This window comes from Denticeps clupeoides, chromosome 5, assembly GCF_900700375.1.
Source record: "Denticeps clupeoides chromosome 5, fDenClu1.1, whole genome shotgun sequence".
In the NCBI taxonomy this organism is placed as follows: domain Eukaryota; kingdom Metazoa; phylum Chordata; class Actinopteri; order Clupeiformes; family Denticipitidae; genus Denticeps; species Denticeps clupeoides.
In genome coordinates this window covers 19,710,498-19,736,249 of record NC_041711.1, presented here as the reverse complement: position 1 = coordinate 19,736,249, position 25,752 = coordinate 19,710,498, and the positions used below count along the sequence as shown (strand labels likewise).

Below are 25,752 nucleotides of genomic sequence, written 5' to 3'. Positions count from 1 at the left end.
GATTGTGTTGTTAACCTGGAATTCACTTTAGACATTGTGACCGAGTTTGAAGCATGAGCAAGAAGGCCACAGTTGGGTGGAGCCCCAGCGTTCCCAATAGACCACTAGTGTCCATTTCCTGTGTTCGTGTTTCCAGTGCTATTTCCCCATCATTTTACCACGCCCTCCTGGCGTCTTGTTGCTGGCTCACGTTATACAGCCACACGCTCTTTCCACAGTTGCGGAATAAAAATCTCTGCACACTGGGCCCAGGGCGCAGGTTCCAACCACAGCGGCACCGGGACACGCCATATAGCCACAGTCCTGTCACCTTCACCATCCATTGAACCTCAATATCCCTATCTGTGCACTCCTACAAAGTATTTAGTAGAAGGGGTATTTTAATAAGTTCCAGTCAGAAGGGCTGTCATTTTAAGCGTGGTAGAAAAAAAAACAAAAACCCAACACTGATCCAACCGGTCCGGCTACAACAATTTTGTTGTTCTGATTTTTTTCTTTTAATACGGCGTTATTATATTTATATATATTCGTACGAGCGTGTCGTTTCTGCACAGGACGCGTGCAGATCCATCTCCTGCCACAGGGAGGCGCCCTCCGCGCACCAGATTCTGCTCCCGCACGCCGGCAGCGCATTAGGAGTCCAGATGTGTTATCCGTGTTCCTTCGGCAAAACCGAGAAAGCCGGTCGCTCCCAGCCGTGCACCGTTCATACTGAAAAAAGAACCAGAAAAGATGCCAAAATGAGCTTCCGGATCCCGGTCTGGTCCGCCTCATTCCAGACTCCCGTACTTCCAGATCTTCCAAATAAAAACCACCCGCTTTCAGATCAGTAAACCGGGTTCGGAAACCCATGTTCAGGCGAGACTTTCGATCCGAACCACTTTCCAAGTCGACCTGGAGCGCGTCGTGTGAGATCGGGGGGTCGCCGTGTTTCCAGCACCAACTTCCCACGTGGATCTCCCCCCGGTCCCGTCTTTCCAATTGGTGCACGGCGCGTTTTTTTCTCTCTCTCTACTGTCTCTCCTCCAGATGGACGCGCATCGCTCTGTGGAATTTTGGAGAAGCCCACGTCCGCGCCTCGCCAGATCCACAAGTTGGCACGCGTCAGTGCAGATCCCACGGACATGGTCGGCTTGTGGCAGACGCAGGAGCTGAAGCTGAAGCTGTCCACCACCACCACCGCACTCCAGGGGCGTTCGGGAAGCGGCTCCCGGTCCTAACCGCTGCCTGGTGACATGCAGTCCCTAATATCTCCAGTGACCAAAGCGATCCTAGTGGCGTTGTTCATTTTCGCGATTTTACTGATCCTGTATGTAATACTGTGGTATATATGTCGAGACGTGGACTGTGATCACGGCATTTGATCAGGGACGTGTTTTTTCCCCCATTCCCTCCAATCTGGAATAAAACGGATTCCCCGCACCGGTCATCACGGGAACGCCAGGGTGACCCCGGTAAGTCCGTCCCCGTGGCGTCCGTGGGCAACCGATTGTGCGTGGTGACGTTCAAGTGCAAAAAAAATACAAAGATCTTTTCGTGATTTTTTTTTTTTTTACCGCGAACGTGTTGCGCTCCGGCGCTGCTGCGTTTCTGTGCGAACTGATGGAAGGCTGTCATTCAGAAGGTCTCTGAACATCTGGATTTTTACCTGTTCATAAAATAACATGGGCTTTAACCCCCCAAAAAATCAACACGATGGCGCTGAATTTCTTGTAAATTGATATCCTAAAAAAAAAAAAAAAAAAAAGCATCAACAGTGTAGGAGACGTGAACATTTAGACCGTCATACCTGCACGACAATGTGACGCGCAGAAGAGCGTTTATAAGCGCTAAAAAAAAGCCATTTGTTGCCGAGCACGATCGGCGTCTCCTGCTATAAAATTCGGGGACGTTTCGCGCCGTGACGCACGCCGCGCAACGTGGAGAGCATGGCGAGCGGCCGCGTTTCAGACCCCAACTCCGCGCACCCTTCCCCCAAACTGACACCGACGAGGCCAGATCCGAGCGCTCAAGGACAGAGAAAGGACGAGCTGTTTTTACTCCTGCTCTTTTGAAGAAGGCGTGGACGTGTTCACCTCAGTACTATGAATTGGCCCACTGCTTGAAGGATTAGCGGGTGACCCAGATATGCAGCTCTAAAGTAATGATCGAAGAGGAAAGTGGACTGTTGTCCAAGGTTCCTCCCTCGAGTTAGCCCTGAAATCGAATTGCACGAGGGACTGGCTGTCTTTGGTGCAGCTTGACCTCTGTGACCTTTCAGGACGCTTCAGCGTGCTGGTGAGGAAAGACCTGCCGGCCGCTGTGGGACCCGGGACGGCGGTCTGAGACACGGCGACAGTTCCGGGCTCTGTCCTCGCTCAATCTGACTTCTACTGCATGTCTGTCTCTCTGTGTGTGTGTGTGTGTGTGTGTGTGTGTGTCATGGTTACACACATTTCACACGCGTGTGCAGACAGTACGGATGATGAATACTTTGCTGCTGATGCCAGTGACGTATGCTGAACTTTATCCGTTGAAATAGATTTATGTTGTACATTTTATTTCTACTGAGAATGCCCTCAGAGATGAGTCGGTTTTAATAATGCTCCTTAAACACACACACACACACACACACCTGTTCTCTCACTCTCTAAGGCACTTCAATTCCACCAGAGCCGAGATGCAGTTTGTCCCCCCGGGGTGCCTGTACAGTTCCCCTGCTGTTGGTGGGAATAAAAATCTAGTGTCCCCCCCAGAGCGGTTCCATGAACAGCCTGTTGGTGCACGTGGCTGGTGGGGACACGGAGGTACACTGACTAGAAAATCTTTAGCACCTCCAGAGTTGGTGGGTTTTTTTAATTCTACAGAAAGTGGTTCGTCCTGATTGAATCGAACTCCCACAGTTCAGCCGTGGAAGTGCAGGTTGCGTGGGGGGGATTTTCTTTCTGAAAATATCCATGCATCTCACAATCATAGAAATATTATTTTTTCGCGAAGTGGATTTTCTGATGCACGGAGGTACATAGTTAGCTCACCCGGGTCAACACCGGCACACAAGGGATACGAGGCAACGGGTCACAGCAGAACGTGCGAGGTCACCTTGTACTGTGGACAAAATCCATATGAATCCATCGTGCAGCTTGATATCGACGTGTTTTTCTCTCCCACTTCATGTCCTCCTCCGTGCCTTTCACCTCCTTTACCTCCATTTTCTTCTCCGCATCACATTTTTAATTTCAATTAATGTAACACAGAGTCTCCTTCTGAGAACCCGACCGTCCCTGTCCATTCTTCTGAGTAGCTCATCATTATGAGGAGGAGGTGACTGTAACATCTTGCTAATTACGCCAGACCATTCGTCAACAGCTTTTATGTCCCCTTCTCACCTCTTGTCTCTTGGGGGGGAATTCATGCGAAGTGTCTCTCCTCTTTGCAGGATGAACAGTCCCATTACTTTCACTGAAGACATTGTCTTCAGATCTATATCAAGATACCTACTGTTGATGGGTTTAATTAAAGGTCTGTCTTACCAACTAAATGGTGGATGCCAGAGGGGCAGCGGCTGAAAAATAAATTTCAGAAGTTCGGTTCACAAAATTACCAAAAGAAGCTAAATGTTCTCAATCCAGAGAGGAAGGCTTTGAACATCTATCCAACTTAAACAGTTACAGGGCAGTTGGAGGAGACACTGCAGAGAATTTGGAACTGTCAATGTTCATGACACAGTATGATGATCTTAATGAAAGGATTAAATGTCCATGAAGTAAAATGAGGTGATTTTCATTGTGAAACACTGCATCACAGCACACAGTGCCACAAGGAAACGTGTCCTCTGCTTTTAACCACCACCCTTGGCGAGCAGTGGGCAGCCATGACAGGCGCCCCGGGAGCAGCGTGTGGGTTCGGGATTCGAACCGGCAACCTCTTTAACCGCTAGGCCACCACTGCCCCAACTTTTAAGTGTAATTGTACAGATGTGAAAAGGTTTTCAGAGATTCGGGGGTTTTTCTGCAGAACTTCATGGTCTGGTGACACAATGGCCCTCATGGCTGAACCAAATGCAAAATTCTTTGCACGGCCTAAGCGCCTTAATCACAGAAGTGTGACGAACTAGTAATCATCCAGACATGAATGACCTTTGGAAACTTTGCGGATAAAGGCCGTGTTCGGTAGAAAGGAAACGGCGTGCGGCGGAAGGGGTTGAGCGTGGCGCGCTCCGGCAGGCGGAACTGTCGTCACGCCGCGCCTGTACCAGTACGGAAGGAAAGCGGCGTGACACCGTCAGCGCAGCGGACGCGCCGGAGAGCGGGGGGGACATGGGACTCTGGTCGTACGTCAACCGCCACCTCCTGCCGTTCCTCCGAATGTATCTAGTGGGGATGAAAGTCCTTCTGTATCAGCTGTTCCACCGGTCCTTCGCCCTGTCAGGTTAGAGGAACGCTCCTTACTCCCGCCATGTCGGTGTTTGGCCCGCCGAGAGACTAACGTGGCAGGAAGGAACGCGTCGGCGGATACACGTCCGAGAAACTGTCACATAGACAAAAGCGCGGAACTTATCCTGCAAGACTCGCGTGTTGGTGGTTGTGTGCTAAATAATACTTATTATATGTAATAACCATGTATAAGGTATAATATCGCCCGCGCGTGTGTACTAACGTAATCTGTAGGGTTGAAAGTCAGAGACACTGACAGAGATATATGAAAAAAATTGTTTAATTCGTTAAAATTCTGTGCTGTTCCTAGGTTGTATCACTGATTAATGTTGAACATTGCCGAATTCGCTATTCCGACATATATATCGATGTTCCTAAATCATGATAGGGGAGTGCGATTAAAATAGTAAAAAAAATGTCTGCTATGTATAGAGTTACACTTCTGCACTGCAGTCAATTAATTGCGATCGCTTTATAGTAATTTGCATATTATATTAATAGGCATATTATATTAATCATGAATTAACTGCAGGCTGGTTCCTCTGTCCTCCTTATTTAAACCATGGTTGATGGTGGTTATATACTCGTGTAAGGCCAACTTTTGATATATTTATAAGTATGTAACGTTATAAATGTTTATATTAAATTTTGGTGTGTGATCACAGTTCGTATGCCGTTTACATCCCTACAGAGGAGAAAGTCCCACATCCTTAATCGATTAAAATCTCTTTACAAGGTTTCCTCTGTTTTCTGATTCGCTCTGATTAGCTACACTCGCTTCTCTCATTTTTTATGTAACATGCTGAAACATTCTTAATGGAAAGAAGTAATGTATTCAGGAATATTTTATCTGAGAAAAACTAGTTAGAATGTAATAAAATGTAATAGGATTTATTTATTGCATTCAATCAATCACTCTAACCCATCTAAGACTTTCTGTATTATCATCATATATTTTTGTGTGTGTGCTTTTTTTGTATGTATTTTTGCACTGCGCTACCACTGATTTGCTTTATAATAGTGCAGAGACATTAAGTTTGTGTGCATGTTATTACAGTAGGCGTGTGGTCTTGATTATATTTTAATCATTGTCTTTACAATGTGCACTATTCATGCGTTTATAGTGCAGGCATTCACTGACACGTCACCTAACAGGACGGACTACAACACACGTGTAATTCAAGTCCGTAGGTGTTCACGGTCAACCCACCACAATAGTAAACTAGTTTTACCTAGTTTAGTGAGTCGGCAAACGGCACCAGGGGATAAAACAGCCTGGCTAGATTGAATTGCCAGAGCTGGATCATCCTCACTCGTCATTCTGCAGACCATAGTGGAATTCCGTTGCCAGCTGGTGACCACGTGAACTGGTGTCTTCAGCACGTGAACTGGTATTTTATCTTCAGCAGAATCACAGATTTGCAGTGAGCTAAAAATGTTGACTATTGTTTTAAAATATTGTCTAGTTATCATTATCATTAAAGTCCCAGAAATGTTGAGAGCAAGCATTTTTTCCACACATAATGGAGTGCTAGGGTCAGATTATGTCCGAATCTAGTATGATCACTAGACTGGCGGTGTGCAATACTTTAACTGGTCTAGACAAGTCTTAATAGCCGGATTTCTGACGGTATGTGAATCATATTTGGATGTTGGCTCTTAGGCCAGTTCCTGACAGTTCTTTGCACCTTTATTTCACTGGCAGGTCTTCCCTATTTGGCAGGTACTCTAATGAGTGAAGTTCATTGAAAGGATCTGTTGGGTGATTAGAGGCCATGGAGGGTAAGGGTGCAGAAGCAGCTTCACCCGACCTTCACCTGGTTGCCCATCCAAGAGCCAAAAGCAAGGTGTGGAGGTATTTCGGATTTGACACGGATGCAGACGGATGCATTTTGCACTGGAAGAGAATATATTGTCGCATATGCATGGCCCAGATTGCGTATTCTGGCAACACCTCCAACTTGTCTTACCACCTTGAGAAAAACCACCCGAATGAGTTCTGTGAGTTTGTGAAGAGCAACACGGAGCAGATGAGGGAGGCCTATGCCACGGCTTACTCCAAGATAAAGCCTGATGCCTCACACCACACCTCCATAGATCCAAAGCAGTGCACTGGTTTTGAAAGTAGGAAGCATTATGAACTGACCAGTGCGGTCCTCAATTTTATCTGTGAAGGCATGCATCCCTTGTCCGTGGTAGAGGAAGCCACTTTCAAGGCACTCATGAAGACCGCGGACCCCAGATACTCCCCACCAAGCCGGAGAGAGCTTGTGACCAAGTCTCTTCCCCAGCGGTACTATCAGGTGCGAGAGGCTGTGTCTGGAGAGCTCTCCGAAATCGCCTGCTGTGGCATCTCAACAGACCTATGGCAGAGCAGGACACAGAACAGGACCTACCTCACGCTCTCTATTCACTTTTTAAGCATGCCGTTTGGATCCGCCTTGTCCATGGTGAGCCGGTGTCTGAAGACTTTCGAAGTGCCAGAGGACAATACGGCAGAAGGTATAACCAGGGCACTGTACGAAGTTTTTGTTGAATGGGGCATAACTCAAAAAATTAATGGCGCTACCACCAACGGCACGTCTGTTGATGTCATTAAAGCCTGTACTTTGCTGGACCTGTCCGTCCAGATGCCTTGTTTTGGACACACTGTTAATCACGGAATGGACCAAGCGTTTCGTTTGCCAAAAATTGAATGCTTTCTCGGGAGATGCCGTAGACTTGTGGAATATTTCCAGCAGTCCCTGGTGGCCATGTACATGCTACGTGAACGACAGAAGCAACAGTGCCAGTCTCAGAGCATGCTGATCAGCGACAAGATCCGCTCCTGGACCAGGACGCTAGCCATGCTCCACAGTCTAAGGGAGCACCAGGCTGTCATCACCTCAGTCCTTCTGGAAGATAGCAACAATCACCACCTGCTGTTAAATGCTTCTGAGTGGAATGTAGTTGAGGGCTTCACTGAGCTCTTGCAGTCTTTCAAGCAGGTTGCAGATATGATCACGGCCTGCAGATATCCAACAATCAGCATGGTAAAGCCAGTTCTTCACATGCTTTTGAGTACAACACTCAAGCCCAAAGACGGAGACATTAAGGAGATCAGTATGGCTAAGGAGACAATCGCACAAGCTTTGACGGCATCTTACCAACAGACAGCGGAAATAGACATGTTTCTGAAAGTGGCCATGTTCCTGGACCCTCGCTATAAGAAGCTTCCTTTTCTGTCGCCTTTTGAGCGCACACAGGTTGAAGCCAAAGTGTTGGAGGAGGCCAAACTGGTTCTCGAGAAGCGGAAGGAGGAATGCTGTGTTTCGGATGAGTCCTCACAGTTTGTGGAAGAGCCACCTAGTAAAAAGCAAGCCCTAATCTCTCCACCTCCATCAACCAGTAATGCTGGTAATCCACTGGCAGTGATCTTCTGCCAGTCAGGCGCCGATGAAAACCAGGAGGAGCTCCACGCTCAGGTTGTGGAGGAGCTCAGTAACTTCAAGTCACAGAAGGTCTTGGGCCTTAATGAGGATCCTCTTCGCTGGTGGTCTGATCGAATAGCCCTCTTCCCAACCCTACCCAAAGTGCTTCAGAAATATTGGTGTGTCCCAGCGACCAGTGTCCCGTGCCACAGACTTTTTACTTCCTCTGGGAACGTTTTGTGCGGAAAGAGAAACCGGCTCGCTCCTGCACATGTTGACCAGCAAGTGTTCCTTTACGAGAATTTGAGGAGCTACTATGAAGCAGAGCCTTTGGAGGATGATGAGGGAGAGTGGGGAATTGTTCAGGAAGCAGGACAGCAAGCTGTTGATGTACTGATGATGCAACCTGTTCCTACTTCGTAAAATGAACGGAACTGACCCTAATCAAATGTGATCGTTTGGTCATGGAGTGTTCTACGTTGGAATGTATGTAACTACCTTTTGAAAGGATCTCATCACATATTCATATAGCCTGCCAATCATCATATTGTGCAAATTTTGACTGTATAGATGATTCGCCAAATTTTCTTTCATGTATTATAATTATAATGAATCATTGTAAGGAAGGAATTTTTTTTCTAATGAGTATTCTAATCTGTTGAAATTATTTGCACCAGACATTATGACTACTTTTTCATCGCTTCCTTCAGTCGGGCTGTTTGTAGTATGTATGTGTAGAGTTATTTTATACATTATTAACAAGAACAGAAGGCGCTTTATTATGCAAACAGGGCACAAAGAAACTGTGACTAACCCTGGTTTGGACAATACGACAGAAAATGCAGAGGCTTTGCAAAAAGGCAGACAATAATCACCAGCACGCGCAATACCTCAACAATCCTAATCTTAATCCTTTTAAGAATCTGTAATCCGCTGAGTCCTAGTCCGATATTTGTATGTGACCATACACGTTTCCACTCTACCTTCCTAAATCGGCGGTTCCTAGTACAGATTGTATGAATTATGTGTTCTTGCATGTCAGTTGAACATTGTACACAAACAGATTTTACCTGTTAAGGGTTTTATTGTGAAGTAACAAAAATAATATTTAATTCATTAGTGAAATACAATGTAAAACATACGTCATACTTAAATCAGTAATTACATATCAATGTATGTATTGTTCATTTTATGGTGCGATAAGGGAAGGCCTAAGTATACGTGTGCTGGTCAGGAAAAGCCTGGGCAGTATAAAATTACATCAAGATGCAGACAAACACAATGTCATTCATGCTATGTGCATCGTGATTAAATAAATTGATAAGTGTTAATGTAATTTTCCAGTGTCTGTATGAATATTCTAAGCGTGTTCTATGAATGTATGTCATTTTCTGCTGCCTCTTCAGATACATTTCACAGCATAATACATGTTGCGATCATTTTTGTTGGTGCGGAAATCTTACCGTCTTTGGGCCATTTCGCCCACCCCAGTAGTCATACTCACTCCTCACTTGACTATGATGTCAAGCACAACAAGTCCATTCTGTTCCTGTTCCTTTTTGTGTGTCTGTGAGTGCAGCCTTGTCCAGAGGATTTTGCTCTGGAAACAATGTCCTCCTTTATACAGTAAAAAATATCAAATGTACACGTGTTATGGAATCATAACACATACGGATTTATTTATGTTAAGCGCTAAGGGGGAGAAAAACAGGAGCTGGGTAAATAACCGTTGAAAGGCACTTCTGAGAAAATCGCTCCGCTCGTCTGTGCACTCGGAGGAGCGTGGCGCTGGGCTGCTGTTTATTCATATCTCCCAAGGTCATCTTATCATGCAGTGGAGCTCTTAAGGAGGAGCTGCGTGGATGCGATGCAGTGGCGACGCTCGGTGGAACCTCTGAGGCCGGTGGAGATGAGGAGTGTGTCCCGGTCAGAGCTTACGCTGAGCCTCCCCTGAAATTAAAGCGCCCCGGCAAATAACAAAGTCCTTTTGATGGACACATTTGCATAATTGAAGTGCCATCTTTTAGGGGAAAAGCACTAGAAAAATTATATTAAATTCCCCAGAGATATGAATGTAAGAAATGGCAATTATTATTATTATTATCTGAACATCCAGGTCCTGTTTTTGTTTCCTTTTTTTTTTTTTTTTTACCTTTACACAGTTTTGCCAAATCAAAATGGAAGGGTTGCCATAGTGACGGGAGGTGCCAGAGGAATGGGATATGAGATCTCGAGACACCTGGCAAGCCTTGGCATGCATGTGGTAATCGGTACGACATCACACCCCAATACCACCACAACTTCAATTCTCTCAGACGTGCAGCTTGTGCCACGTGGGGCTGCTAAATCTCTCCCACTCTGAACTGATTAACACTCGTAGCGTCTCCTCGTTTAGCTCTTAATTGTTAATGAGCACCTTTCAGATCACATTCCGCCACGTTTCCAGGGTTTGATCTGCAGCACAACAACGTGACCTTGAAGTAAATGGAAGAGGGAAGTGGCGCTCTTTCCTGCTTTCCTACGGTTGTCTCTGATGAAAGTAGACGAGGAATCTCCTGCCTGAGCAGATTAGTTTTTTTTTTTTTCCGTCTTCTTCCTGGTGAGGCAAGTCAGCGAGAGCATTTTTGTAGTCGCTAAGAAAATTAATGTGGCTGCGGTGCCGACTTTTGTCACTTTTTTAATGCACACAACCTGGAGCGAGACCCTGCAGACACCACAAGGGTGGACAATAGTCATTACTTATTTTTCACATGGACCTTAGAAATACAGAATAAGTGTTTATTAATTCATTAGCGCCTTTACTTCTGTTATAATCATTCCGGCATGATCCGAAGGCAGTGAAATCTGAGCTGAAATGCGTCAACCCCCATGTATCTCACAAGCAGCAGGTGACGAGAGTAATGATGACCGTGACGTCGGCATGATGCTAACCGTCCTTCCGATGGATTCAGAGTGTCAACCCACCATCTCTGCTTCCACCCTACAGCTGGAAATGTTGAGGAGGAGGGCCTTGATGCTGTGAAGAAGATTCAAGAGGAGGCGGGGGAGGGGAGAGGTAAATAAGGCCACTCTGTCCAGCATGTATGTGGTTTCTGCTGATCCTTTCAGCATATAATGTGAAAAAGCATCTTTGTTGCGTCCGCCTGTTCATTTTCTACACCTACTTCACCAGTTGCGGGTGCCCAGAACCAATCCCAGCAATGACCAGCCAGTAAACAACGCCCTCCTCTGTATTACACTGATGTATGGTGCGTGCATTCATATATTCTAGTCAATTTTGAATGAGCACTGTCAACATATTCCAGACATTTTTGTTCCTTTGTCAAGTGAAAGCATCTTTCCTCGCCTCCTGTTAAGACCGAGTTGCCACATCTCCTCAGCGTTCAGGCAGAGATGAGAGAAGTCAGCAGCGAAAGCTGTCCGCCTGCCATGCAGGCTTATTGTCATGCATATGCATTATGTAGAGGATGTTTCTAGCCGTTCTTTCCTTTTGTTCTCCTCCCTCATGAGTTGGGAGACCTGCGTTGCAGCTGCTTAAGGTGCTCGAGGTAAAAGAGAGCCCAGCGCTGGCTTCATTATGTGGAATGGCACCGTTTCAACGAGACAGCAAGGGGAATTCAGCTTGCCAGGGTTCTGTTCAGGAGACCCTCTCTCCAGTACCTCACTGTTACCTTGGTCCCCCCTGGCCGTCCTGGTTCACTCTCTGTCCTCTTGTAGGACTAAAAGACTCACAGAGTGAGAGTTTGTCAGCAGTTGTCTGGATGTTAATGTACCTTGAAAGCTGAAGCCAGGCTCGATGTCATTAATGTGCATTTTATTTTACTCATCAGGCAGGCTACTGACCAAATATCCTCCCAAGGACAGGACATTTCAGTAAGAAGAGGTTTTACTGGTCTTCACCTATTTACAACAGATTTGAAATACACATTTATATTTATATGCATTTGTTACAAGGAACAAACAAATTTACTGTCACAGGCAGATGCGCTACTTCTGTTTGTATTAAGATGCATCAGTGGCAATCGAGTGCATTATGTGAATGGGAGGAGTGAGGAGCAGAGGGGTGAGTGACTGAATCGGGGCAGGGTTCTGGTGGGACACGCCACCTCGCGTTCGGCAAAAATTCGTGACACAATGAGGGGAACGTCCGAGGTGTGAGGGTGACGCGCGACTTTACGCGCCGTCACCGAGCCTGTTGACGGGACCTGGCCTGACACGTCTCTCTGCCGGCCGTCTCTGTCTCTGTCTTCTCCTGCGTCCCCGGGACTGTCTCAGCTCTTGATTTCTGGCGTGCCCCACCTGCTCATTCGTTCCGCCCGCTGCGATTTTCCCCTTGGTCGCAATGTTAAATGTGTCACAACATACTGCACCCCGTGGGACTGATATGACATGTCTGTGATAGCGGTCGGGTTTTTTTTTATGGTTATTATTTTGAGCCTACCTTTTGGCAACCGTAAACATCCTTTGGTGTTTGTCAGAAAGGGTTTGCTTAATTGCCGGCTGAATGCTTCAGGACGGCGCAGAGCCTTGCAGTTTCGCCTTCGGGCTCTGCAAAGCTTCAGCAGGGGTGTGTTTAGGCTGATGAAGTATGTGGCCTGGAAAAAGAGGCTTCATCCGCAGGGCTGTCTGCTCATGGCATCTGGCCCCCTACGTGAGAGGAGATCATACAGACATTCAAACGTGCCTTGAAAATATGTTGAAATATTCTTTTTGCCATATGCCTTCATTCATTCTGGGTTCATCCCGTGTTCCTCCACAGAAATGGAGGTTTAAAATCTAAATAGATGAGCTAATTTTCACCAGAACATATGCTGAGGAACAGCCTGTAGATCATTTTGGACCGGGATCCTACCCTAGAAATGACCTTGTTAGGACAGAGTGTCAGACCGGCCTCCATTCCTTTCCAGTTGATTTCCAGCTATTTCTACCAGACAGGAAGAGAGAGCTATAAATCACATCCGAGCCGCCTTCCCGCCGAGTTACTGCCCATCTGCCTCTTTCCTCTGGTTTTGGGAAGCATCAATCTGTCGCTCACTGTGGAGCATGGCTTCTTGCTGGCTGCCTCTCCTCTGTCAGCGGCCTGACAGCCCTACAGTGGCCATTTGCTAAAGAGATATTATTCAAGGGCATGCCACTATTCTGGGCACCGTGACGGTGATATCTCTGTTCATGACTCAAATGGCTGGGCATCTGCTGCTCTGCCCACTGATGCTGTATGCCCTCCAGCAGCCATCTTGGCACTGTGGTCAGTCTTCCCTAATTATCAGCCTAGCTGGCGACCACACTGAACTCTGACTCTTTATTGGTGGCCAGATGCCCTCAGTTTGCTTTTGGACAGGGATTAAAAAAAAAAAAAAAAAAAACAGTTCAAAGGACTGAAATGAAAAAAAAAAAAAAAACGATTTGGTATGAAAAATTTCTCATTGAGAAATTTCTAGATGACATAATTCTAGATGACATTCTAGATGACATATGGCAAATAATGTCCATTTGCATATATATTTTATATTTAATTGTACATTTATAATTATGTTAATGATGTTTTGTGATGTCAAAAATAAGACCTTTAATGTGACCTAGAACCTGTAAAACCTAGAACCTCAAATAAAAAAAAAACTGTTTGGGGGGGATCCTAAAAATAAAATAGATTGAACTGCTGTGGCACCGTGCACCATCTTCTCTCATTATCAGCATAGATGGCAAGTTAATCGCGCTCCATTGGTGGCTGATGTCCTCCTTTTTTGATCTTGATAAAAATGTTTATGTATACTGCCACAATGCATCACTATCCTGTCCCTTACAACAATTTTTACTCATTGCATTTTTAAGACCCATCTGACTTATAGGTAGAGTTTGAATATGAGAGATTGGATGCAAAGTCTTTAGAAGACTTTGTTAAAGTAAAAAAGACTGTTAAAGTAATACTCAGTGAGGTGCACAGATAGGAAGAAAACCTCAACCTCTGTTTTATGGATAAATCTATTTAGTTTTACTGCTAATAGGCATTGATTTGATAATGTTTCCATGGATATGTCAATGCTTTAATGGGGTGTGTGTGTGTTGGGGGGTGGGCTGAGCGCTGTGGAGTTGAATAAAAATGGGAGCAGAAATGTTCCCACTGGAGATATATGCCGTGGGGAACGAATGGTTGAGTGTTACCTAATCTCCTCCATTGCCTTTCAACGTCTTCGCTGCAGATGAAAAACTTCAAATGTACAAAACAGCGGGGCAGAGCTGTGGTAGAGGGGGGTCACATCCATCCTTAGAGTGTGTGCTGCCTATTCTCATTCGACACACAAACACACACACACACCCCTACTGCCAATACACTCCATGCCATTGCCCCTACACTCAAAGCTGAAAGTGCAAATCATCTGCATGAAAATGCTAACGTGGCACTCCAGCGAACCCTTCAGTGTAGGAATTGAATAACATAAAGCACAGTTCCATGCGTTCTTCACACACCTCTTGTGACATGTAGTTGTGCTCAAAATATGGCTGCTCTCCTTAAACGTGGCATAACTGGTACAATTTATTGGGAAATTAGCGTAATTATAGAGATGTAATTTGTTGAATTATGTGCCTGAGTAGTTTGCCTCAGAGAGGAAGGGCACCCGTCCTGTCAGACCAACGCTGAACGAGAGCATGGCTCTCTGCACGCTTTTAATTTTCAGGCTCACCTCCAATTTTGGGCGACTGCCCAGTGACCCAGCAGGGCCAAACAGAACTGATAGGGTAATATTGTTTATCTGTCATTTAGACATAGTCGCCATTTATCTGTGCCACTATGTAATGAAAGCGCGATGATAGCATCAATATGGACCTTTCCCCCACCCCGTTTACCCATCTGTTCCCTTCCAGGTTTGTAGGTTGCCTCATTGCACCCATATATAACCATTTATTGCACCCCCATTCAGCTGCATATCACATTGACAAATTACCCAAGGAGGACATATTACCTAATCTCAAAGGAAATATTTATTTATTTGCAGATTTACTTTACTACAAAAGACATATTCAGAATGTACGATTAACTCTGTTGTATACCAGAATACTTTGTTGGTATCGTTTTGTTTAGGCATTGAGCTCTAACTAGACTGAGCTTTAACTATAAAATGCACAACACCGCACACAGTGCACACAACTAAATGTGTCCTCTGCATTTAACCCATCACCCTTAGTGAGAAGTGGGCAGCCATGACAGAGGAGCAGTGTGTGGGGACGGTGCTTTGCTCTGTAGCACCTCAGTGACTGGGATTCGAACCAACAACCTTCTGATTATGGGGTCACTTCTTTAACCCACTAGGCCACCAGGCCACCACTGCCCCATCTAAAGCACAGAAGCACAGCACAGAATAACATTTATAGCATTTATCAGACGTCCTTATCCAGAGTGACTTACAATCAGAAGCTACAGGGACAGAGCAACTTAGGGTTAAGTGTCTTGCTCAGGGACACAATGGTAGGAAGTGGGGTTTGAACCTGGGTCTTCTGGTTCATAGGCGAGTGTGTTATCCACTAGGCTACTACCACCCAATAACAGATATACACTTACTAACACAGAATAAAACACAAGGTCTAACAAAGCCAGTTACTGTAAATCCAGAAGCCAGAATAATAGATCCTTGGTTAAAATAATTCACACCTACTCTTGATTTATTGTGTTTGAATTGACAGAGCTACACGAAGAACAGCGAGTCATGGTTAAATATCTAGTGAGCAGACATACGAGATGGCCTCTTTGCACTTTTATACGGTTAAAGAAAATGAGCAATTAGGATTTGCACAACATGAATTTTTGAAGTGGCCAGAACTACGATGAGAGTATGACATGAGAGGCTTAAATGTTGCATCTCATTCCCAATTCAGAGGAAAAGCTGAAGTAGATTTATGGCATTCCGCTCTTGACTGGGAGGAGAAAAAAAGATAAAAGATTTTATAGGAAAGAAGGTGGAAAAAAAACTACATTTGAACTGTCAGAAAGGCAGAAAGACTGAGGAGTTGCAGGCGGTTCTCATCGTCTCATGAGGCTTAAAAATTGCATGAGGGCTGTCGGCATGTTCAATCATGCGAGGCACTTGACCCTTGCTCCAAACTCTGACGGTCTGAGCTGCCCCGTGTTGCCAGTTCATCGGGGTCAAACTCATCCGGACCTGTGCCTCTGCACGCTTCCTCCTCAAATATCCATTAGCATGAAGGTCACTCCTGCCAAGCCGAATAAACAATGGCGCCGATTAGAGCCAGGAGTGACCTGCAGTGAGGAGTCGTACATGTACAACCAACACAACTGGCTCAGTAGAGGGTACAGAGCAGGATTCCTGACCCCCATGAAGATGAATTCTCAATGACTGGCAATTAGCCCAACTAAAAGGCTAATTAACTTGCCAATCTGAATGAAGAATGTCACCAATTAGAGAACAGCCTGCATCAGACATGAAAATGCATTTTTTTCTACATGGCTGTCTTCATATCCTGGGAAATTGGCTCGTTTTAGGGTGAGCTCCATTTTAGCTTTCGTTGCCTCACACATAGTCAGCAATTAAAAACCAGTTTGGGAAATGACTAATATTATCTTTCCAAAATGATTTATTTTAATAAGGGATTTTATCAAGTTGAGAAACAGCATTGCATTTGCAAATATGTTCCTGTGATCGAAGCAGCACTTTGAAAGATGAATTAATTTGTGTCTGAGCCAAGTTTTAAAATGAGATTAATTGGCTGTGTGCTTTGATGTTGATAACCAGCGCAGAGTGGGTTTTTGGATTATAGACCAAAAGTAATGCAAACAATGTCACGGGGGCAAGGCTGATGGCTCACTTTAGAAAATGAGGCATTCTGATGTCAGCGTGAACACAGGACATGAGGCTCTCTACTCATTTGTGTGCTGAACATGTGGGGGTAAAAGGTGTTCGCTTTCTCCACAGTGGAGTTCCTGTACCTCAATTTAGCATCGCTGAAGTCTGTCCGTCAGTTTGTGCAGAGATTCAAGAGCACAGGTCTGCCCCTTCACGTCCTGGTCAACAATGGTAAGTTGTCTCTATGTGGTAAGCCAGTTCTATACTGTACACAGACATTTTCTAGGGTTGTCTGCATTAATGTGTTAATCGATCTGATTAGTTTAACGAGATAACACAAATTGCATACATTTTTTTTTTTTACTTCCTGTGTGGTGTCTGACCTAAGACACGGATGCAAAATCCATCCTAGCAAGAAACAATCCCTACTTAAAGATTTAGGGTCGATTCAGATGAGGCATTTTTTGATCAATGGAGATGCTGCACTCAAACAATCTTTAATCTCTGCTAAATCAAACATAATTAATTGATTCACAGCCATTGTATTTTGTAATTATTTTATAACTATAATTAAGATTAACAGCAAAATAAAAATTACAGATCACCGTATCAGATCTCTCCCAGACCTAAAGCCATGGATATAAAGGTCAAAGCCAGGGAGGGTCTGCCATTTGACGTATGCTGGGTTTTGATTGTGGGGGGTGGCAGGTCTGATCTCTGCAGGATTCTCAGTGGGTCTGTTCCCTCTCGATCCCGTCTCTCTACCACATGAATTTATAATCCACTGCTCCGGGGGCGCCTCTACGCCATAAACACATCACGTTTTTCACTGATGGACGGTGAAGGACAAAGACATTTGTTCCACTCCATTGGGAGTCTAATGATGTAGAAGGGTCATCAATTGACCCCCCAAGTATTCCCTAAATGTGTTGCTAGGACTGGCTGACTTACAGACATACCAAAATCCTTCTCTATGAAGGCTCACAAAGGCTTATCTATGCTGTCTTTGGCATAGATTTGAAAGGCCTCCGTTTATCACCATTAGATTGTTTGTTTTAATTACATGGGAACAATCTTTTTCCAGAATTAATTATATTTCACTTCATTTAATACATTGATGGAAAAGGTAATCCTGATATGGGGACATGTTGGTAATATTCAAGTTAAACATATTCCACAGGAGCGTAAGGTTATTCCTGAGTGAGAATAATTTGCTCTTTCAGACAATAGCTCTGATGAATTCCAGCAAGGATTTGGGGCATTAGGGCTATTAAACATTCAAATCCCTCTGCTCACTTGATACACTCATTACATTTAGAAGACAGGAGGGGATATGTGGCACTGAGGACTCAATTCTAGCATGAGAATTTTGAGTTACTGAGATGCTGAATCACATGAACATATATTTATTTTAGTCATATGTTATTCAAGCACATTTTTTCTAATTATTATTTCTGAATGAAATATAGTATTTTCGAACTTGTTGGCATGCATATCAGTGGCTAAGAGTGATCAGTGACAAGAAAACGGGTTGGATACCCAACTGCGAACACCCAGGGTAAATCTATAGCAAGTACTGTCGTGAGCACATTAAACATCAGCATGCTTTCTCAAAATGTTATAACAGACACTTGCTTGACTGCTCACATTCAATGTTGAAGATCTACACAGCAGTTCATGTCAGTTTATCAAGACACAGTTTCTAAACTACATAGTCATCTTGAAAAAGAAATATAGCAACCAAACTGTCCACTTTTCAATCTCACTTAAAAATTAGTTAAATGCATAACAGCCATTCATAATATTTTAAAGATGTAGCATACAACAAATTTGAGGAATTAATGCCTTTAACATATTAATGTATATGTGACTGACACAAAATGGGAGGTATGGCATAATTACATCAATTTGTAACATAACATTTTCTTTGCATAATGAGCAAACTTAATACTGTATAGAAAACACTGTGCAAATAACATTGCAGTATTTGAAAACGGTATGACTGTGCAATGCAGGCTACAATGCTTCTTCCCGTCGGTGGGCAAAATTAGGCCAGACAAGCTCGTCCACATCACAAAGAATCTTATCTCTTGCTACACGCTGAGCAAAACATGCTTTTGTGTATATGTGTGTCAGGCCCACCACTGAATCGATTCAAGAGAAACGTCCCCACATGCTTCATGCATGGTGTGCAGGCGGTCATCTTGCTGAGAGCTTCATTTATATTCTGATGGTAGGAAGAAGCAGAATTACGAGAGCTGTTTCTTGGTTATCCCTCTGCATCCTGCCCCCAACAAAGGACCTCAGGTCTTTAGACGTCACCATGTGATTTTGAATATATACATTTTTACATTTACATTTTTACATTTTTACATTGGTGAAAGATGAGTGTTGAAACCTGGATAACTGTTTAGCGGATTTTTTTTCTTTTTTCTCAAAATCAAATTAAGAACTAGTTTTAGGACGTTTGTCCAAGGTAGTTCTTTTGAAGATGGTTCTGAGTGGATGGGGTGGCAGGTAAGAGGTGCACCGCGGTGATTGCTCTGTATGTCTGCACTAGCATCTTGAAGGAGACCAGAACGGCGGTGCTGGTGATTGCACTGCTTCTTGCTGCCAGTGTAGTGAGATGAAGACTCGTTGTCACATTTTCCCTCTTTTTCTACATTTTTAAATGCCATTAGGTTTTAATATGTTAAAGAAGCATATCAATGTTTTTCATCTGAATACATGCTAATGTATTTTGTCACGACAAACACATGATTCCTACCATGAAATCCGAACACATAAAGCACCGCTTTAGCACCCAAATATGCCATGTTGAAAACATGCTTTCTGTACAAGCGTGGCAGTATTCCGCACAAAGTGGTGTTTGCATGTCTTATTTTATCACGTCACTGCATAAAGCTGGACTTTGTTCCAACAGCATTGACTGAAATGAATGGAACATGAATAGCTAGCTTTAAAATTCTTTTTTTGTGTGTTTGTGTCTGTGTCTGTGTAGCTGGTGTCATGCTTCTACCACAGGGACAAACAGAGGAAGGTTTTGAGGTCCACTTCGGTCTGAACTACCTAGGTCACTTCCTTTTGACCAACTTACTGCTGGACGCCCTGAAGAGGTCAGGGAAACACGGCACCTGTTCCCGGATTGTCAACATGTCCTCGGCCACTCACTACGGCGGGAGGATGATCATGGACGACCTTAACGGGAGGCAAGGGTCTCAGAGCTACTGGTTCTCAGGCTTTTAATGGAATGCCAGTGGTTAGGACCCCTACTGATTCACTGTGCGCTAAATGCTGAGAGGCTGCTTCAACAAGAACCTCTTCACCAGTCAGACAAGTTGTTTTATTGATTTCTGAATTAAACTAATTGCCTCTTAGTATTTGTTGTTTTATGGATTATGCTAATCACCATCACACGCTAGGTTCATTGAAACAATTCATTCCAGTTCCGTTTGATTTATTCAGTGCCTAATTATTCAAAGATTCCCTATGAACTGGGGAGAACCAAGGGAACAATGGACCTACACTGTGTACTGGGAGCACAAGTATAATGAAATGAGGAAAATTAACCCCACTTAAACTTTTTAGAACATTGTTTACTATAGTTAATATGCATAAAGGACCATTTTGGGCCAAACATGCACCTGCATCCGGTGATGGATTCATGTAGTCTGCCACTGAGCTTTGCACTTTACCTGCTTCTCCAGCAGAAAATGATTGTGCCACTTTCTCCTCAAGGACTTGACAGCTGTGGCTACCACCTGGGCTTTGGGAATTGCAAAGGATATCTATTGATTGACTGACGGCTTTGGCACCTCTTGAGAGATGAGTGGATTTGGATATGACTGCCACGGTAAACACAGACAAGTGGGGAAGATAATGAAGATGGAGAGAAAAAAGAAAGAAATGAAAGAATGCTGCCGGCCACAGGAATCACTTTGATTCCATGGTATTCCGGGTTCTGTAACTTGTCCTTCAAGGCATGGCGTACTGAGAAAATAGGAATAGGTTGAACAAATAGCATTACTGCGTGTCGCCCCTGAGCCCTGAATTCTCTGACCATTTCCTCATAAGGTTATGCCTGATAATTGCTTTGTGGTTTGGTAATTGGATATTGACTTGAGACATGTGGAGCTGTGTAGCAAACAGAGAGCTGTGACCTTAGGGTATAAAAGATTATGCAAATATTTTGCTCTTATGAAGAAGAGCTTTAACTTTTGAAGTTAGCTTTGGAGAAAAGTGTCTGCTAATTGAATAAATGTTATGGAATGGTGGCTTTTTAATGAAAATTGGCTAATATGTGGTTGTGTTTTACATTCATTTACTGGGAAAAAGTGAAAGTGAAGTGATTGTCAAAGCAGATTGTCCTCTGCTTTTAACCATCAGCCTTGGTGAGCAGTGGGTAGCCATGACAGGTGCCCAGGGAGCAGTGTGTGGGGACGGTGCTTTTCTCAGTGGCGATTTGGGATTCAAACCGGCAACCTTCTGATTATGGGGCTGCTTCCTCAACCGCTAGGCCACCTCTGCCCCAAATGTCTCTGCTTTTTGTAACAAGTGTTTATGTTCTTTTTTGAATTAGGGAGGTCTGTATTATTTTCTGGCCAGTAGGGCCAATATGTATAATCATGATGGTACATGATAGTTAGCACTCTTACACCACCCACCTCATCCTAATTCTTATTGCCTGTGTGTCTTTCAGATCTTGCTACTCTGCCCATGGGTCGTACTCTCAAAGCAAGTTGGCACTGGTCCTCTTCACATACCACCTGCAGGACATGCTCACAGTTGGGGGCTACCATGTGACTAGCAATGCTGTGGACCCTGGCATGGTGGACACCAATCTCTATGAAAACTTGTGTGGCCCGGCCCAACTGGCCAAGGCTCCAGTGGCTAAACTGCTTTTCAGGGTACGTGTTTTCCATGGGTGTCAGTATACTCTGCATATTGTTTCTATTGGCCGTGGTCATTGTCTTCTCATTGGGAAATCATCAAGAGATGATTGTGCTTTCATGAGTGAATTCTTGACTCAACAAGCTCAAAATCAGCACACTGGTGGTTCACTGTTTATGCATGGCCAATGCTTTTAATCACTTTCATCACTGTGTTAAATACATTTAAATGGTTCAAAAATATTTAGTCTTAGAAACAGGACTGTCATTCTCAACTCAATTATAAATAGTTTTCATGTGACTTTTCTTGTCCCAACACAGAAAACCCATAGATGTGGACCTTTGTCATGTGTCGACACTAAGAGTCACACTAATGAAGATTATCCCCTAAATCAGAATGTAATTTCCTCACTTCGCAGTATCCTGTTCAGATGATAAATGTTGACATTCGCTCCCCCTGATACTTATCATTGCTGTAATATCCTTTTTAGTTGCCAGAGCTGGTGAGTGCTCTGCAAGATTTGGAGCATCAGAGAGCTTTATCAGCCAGTTATTGCAGCCATGATCCATTTGATCAAACGATTCAGAATAAATAGTCAATGTTAAGTTGTTGCAATTTCTTTAAACAGATTAAAAGAGATACTTTGTGTCAGTAATATAATCCTTTTTATGAATGCCCTCTGTAATGAAATCCTAGCAAGTACCTCGCCCCTCTTGTAATAGCTACCTGCATATCAGTCTATGCTGTCTAGTCTGCAGACTGCCTTGTTGAGTCTCTCTGCCCTCTGGTTTGGTTGGATCTCATTCACTTTATTAAATTGTCGAGCTTTTATACAATAACAGTCTCTCTAGGGAGAAATAAAGGCCTCGGTGTGGCTCCCAAAGGGTTTTTCAGATTTTTGGAAGGGAACTACTGTTGTTTCAGATTTTTACAAGATAAGACGATCCTTAATTTGCCCCACAAGTGGGAAATTTACATGTCAAAATGTTCTGAATGTGTAATGAATTTGCATTGTCTTCCCCCAACGGCAGGCAAACCAGTCAATTATAGCATAAAATAAGCCTTACTGATGCTTCTGAAATCTAATTTAGTTTTTTGTTTTTCCTCAGACGCCTGCACAGGGAGCCTCCACTGCCATCTATGCTGCCACTGCGTCTGAGATGGAGGAAGTAGGTGGCTGCTACCTGTTCAACGGTTGCAAAACCGCATCCTCCGAGAGCTCTTACGACACCGAGCTCCAGGCCGAACTCTGGAAGAAGAGCTGTGCACTTGTCGGCCTCTAGTGCACTGTAAAGGTGACCAGTTCTACTACAGTATACCCAGAGTGTCCAATCAACTCCAATCTGCCTCTGCACCAGCCTGATCCAGCAGCAAGTTGCACCATGAAAATCCAAGAGTGCTGGATGGTACTCTTCCCCTCCCTTGAAGGCATGGACACCAACAGTTTTGTTTTAGATGCTCTCCCTGTCACCACCCAAATAAGTTGGGGCTAGGGTAGTGGCGTTCTCTTTTTCCACTCATTGGCGTTCTGAATAAAACAAACAAGCCCACTAGGACGGCTTCCCTTGAGTAACCATCTGAAGCACCAGCCTCTCTCCACGCCTCCTTGTCTTTTTCTGTCCCCGCTGGCCATTTGGCCTGTGACCGGGCAGCTTCAAGGAGCTCGCAGGACACAGATCAGTAGCTTTCTCTTCCACAAAATCAGCCACAGAACTGTATTCTCTCCTCCACCGGATCATCTACTGACTTCTGATTTCTCTCTTCTGTCACTTTCCCCCTGCATTTGGAATCCCCACCTGTCCTGCCTGATACATAGTATGAACTCGACACATTAAAACATTTTTGGCCAAGGGCTAAAGGTGGGTGATGTACTGAAAGAAATCTTTAAACCCTATACTGTACCCCAGCCTCCCAATATCTTCAAAATGTGTCAATTGTTCTAGCATAAGAGGCATTTTGCTTCATTTTTGAAGGGGGGGGGGGGGGGTGCCTGACCTTTAGTTGATGTTGTGTTAATGTTCCATGTGGTGTTCCTCAGTGTGCATTGTACTGACCAATCTAACTGCTGTGTGTTCTGTTTGCTTACATTCCATGACCTGTGTTTATTGCACCCGCCACAAATCACCGAAAATAGTCCTCATGTTTCCACACGTGTGGGGAGGAGGCCACCTCCTTGAAACGCTCACTTTTTTTTCCTCTTCCTGCTGAAAGTGGTCTTTTTTTTTTTTTGTGTCTTGGTGTCCTTATTTCCTTGTGCAGGTTTTGTGAGTCTGTGTCCTCTGTCTCTGCACCCAAGTGAAGCAGACACATGCCCCTGCCTAATGTAATTCAGTTTGTCCCTGTGCCAATATTAGCCCATGCTGTTCTGTTGAGTAGCATGTGTCTTTGTATGAGAGACAACAAAGGAATGAGTGAATGTATGAATGAATCTGCACTGTGTTCTGGGTCCATGTGCGCACATATACACAAACCCGATTGTGATTGATCACTGTGAAAATGCACTTCTTCTTTTTTGGCTCAGCCCCAGAATGGAGGGGCTGCCAAATGATTTCTGCTGGGTGATCCTGGAGAGATCTGAGTCACAGTAAGACTGCAGTTCTGTGCAGCCACATTGGTTTGCACTGAAATGAAATAAAGCCACTGATCAGAGTCTTTGCAGCGGTGTCCTGCCTACGTTTTTACAGCTAAACATTCATATCTGCTTTGTTTATTTAACAAGTGATCATTTGACAATATTTACTGATGATGATGATCTCATGATACTCAGAGATCCAGTGTTTGAAATCATTACAATATTACCTATACCATACAGACCATATTTATTTATAAAGCACGTAAGAGCTGACAAAAGTGCTGTACATTAAAATAAAAAATCAGTTAAATTACCAGGAACAAAACAGACATGGACAAAAAGTTCATTAAAAAATAAGAACAAAAGAAAAACACAATGAAATTAAACATGCAACAATTTGAATTAAACAAGTGTTTGAATAAAACAGTATATTTAAGACAACATATTAAAAGAGTTAAAGGACTGCATAAGAAGCCACATAAAACACGATATAAGAACACCTTACAAGAACCACGTCACACTGGGTTAAAAGCCAGGGTGTAAAAGTGAGTTTTTAAATGAGATTTAAACACAGTGATTAAACACGGATCCTGTTTAATAGACATGGGTGGCCACTGCAAAATCCCTGTCGCCTCTGTGCTTGTAATGTGACCGAGGAACAGACCATAGTATCTGGTCTGAGGACCTGAGAGAACGGGGTGGAGTAGTTCTGGCAGATAGGCTGGAGCCGAGCCATTCAGTGATTTAACAGCAAATAAAAGAAATTTAAACCGGACTCTAAAACAGACAGGGAGCCAGTGTAGTGAGGCTAAGATCGGGGTTATGTGATCTCGCCTGTTTGTACCAGTGAGAAATTGTGCAGTTGCATTTTGTACTAATTGTAGGCGAGCTAGAGATGTCTGGCTTATCCCAAAAAGCAATGAATTACAGAAGTCATGTAATAAAAGCGTGAATCACTGTTTTGTTTGGAAAGGACTGGCTACCTATGATCAATCAAAATACATTGTCAGTACAGAAATGTCCACCTTCTCAAAGTTATAGTAATTTACAGTACACGGTGCTTGGAACTGAAAGGTTGAAATTATGAGCACAAGTAACATCTTCACAATATAGTTTTGTCTTTTCTTGGACATATTAGTACTCACAATTAACTATCGTTTCATTAATGCATGCTATTTGAGAAATCTCCTGGGCAAGATAAAGTTTATAGCATAATAAAGTCTTGAGAGGGGGTTTGACGTGTGGAAAGGAAATCCCTCTGAGGAACTGCCATTCTTCCGGTCTCACCCATACCCTCGCAACACTTTGGAGGATGTCACTTATGGAATCCAAATCTTGTCTAAGCAGTTGGCATGCGATGCCATGCACCAGCTGTGCCATCAGCCTGGGGAGTCCAATGCCAAATGAACATTTACACTCTCTTATGTGATGTGAGTGTCATGAGTTTTATTTTACCAAACTACCCACACCGCACCTTCTGCCACCATGCTCATCTTCTCTGATTCCTTTTTAAAGAGAGAATTTCTCAAGACGTCCTGTATCTGTGCCCTTGCCGTCTGAAGGGTGATCCTAATCACATGTTAAATGGGGAGCGCCTCTGCAGAGCTTGTGATTTTTTTTAAGTGGGTGCGTTGAAGAGGGGGGCGGGGCCTTGCTTTTTAGCACTTATCTCC

General features: G+C 44.0%; 2 protein-coding genes across 4 annotated transcripts; both read left to right on the top strand.

Moving 5' to 3' along the window:
* Positions 1–649: 649 nt before the first annotated feature.
* dhrsx (dehydrogenase/reductase (SDR family) X-linked) lies at positions 650–24,163 on the top strand. Of its 2 annotated transcripts, XM_028980489.1 has the most exons (8): positions 650–1,309; positions 1,445–1,454; positions 9,985–10,092; positions 10,809–10,877; positions 16,747–16,848; positions 19,619–19,826; positions 21,317–21,524; positions 22,617–24,163. In XM_028980489.1, exons 3-8 carry the CDS (start codon positions 10,038–10,040, stop codon positions 22,788–22,790), a joined length of 816 nt encoding a protein of 271 aa, XP_028836322.1. In that variant the 5' UTR covers positions 650–1,309; positions 1,445–1,454; positions 9,985–10,037; the 3' UTR covers positions 22,791–24,163. The 2 variants fall into 2 exon arrangements, with proteins under 2 accessions (XP_028836322.1, XP_028836321.1); XM_028980488.1 differs by lacking the exons at positions 650–1,309; positions 1,445–1,454 and adding an exon at positions 4,180–4,407.
* On the top strand, positions 4,272–9,158 carry LOC114790424 (zinc finger BED domain-containing protein 1-like). Of its 2 annotated transcripts, none has more exons than XM_028980486.1 (2): positions 4,272–4,407; positions 6,118–9,158. In XM_028980486.1, exon 2 carries the CDS (start codon positions 6,188–6,190, stop codon positions 8,243–8,245), a length of 2,058 nt encoding a protein of 685 aa, XP_028836319.1. In that variant the 5' UTR covers positions 4,272–4,407; positions 6,118–6,187; the 3' UTR covers positions 8,246–9,158. The 2 variants fall into 2 exon arrangements, with proteins under 2 accessions (XP_028836319.1, XP_028836320.1); XM_028980487.1 differs by having other exon boundaries at positions 4,276–4,407; positions 6,136–9,158.
* Positions 24,164–25,752: the final 1,589 nt, after the last annotated feature.

Bases quoted from the DNA above. Each gene is read 5' to 3' on its own strand.
- dhrsx (XM_028980488.1), top strand. From the start codon at position 4,296: ATGGGACTCTGGTCGTACGTCAACCGCCACCTCCTGCCGTTCCTCCGA. The intron at 4,408-9,984 runs GTTAGAGGAACG...ACCTTTACACAG, and splicing joins CCGGTCCTTCGCCCTGTCAG to TTTTGCCAAATCAAAATGGA. The intron at 21,525-22,616 runs GTACGTGTTTTC...GTTTTTCCTCAG, and splicing joins TGGCTAAACTGCTTTTCAGG to ACGCCTGCACAGGGAGCCTC.
- LOC114790424 (XM_028980486.1), top strand. From the start codon at position 6,188: ATGGAGGGTAAGGGTGCAGAAGCAGCTTCACCCGACCTTCACCTGGTT.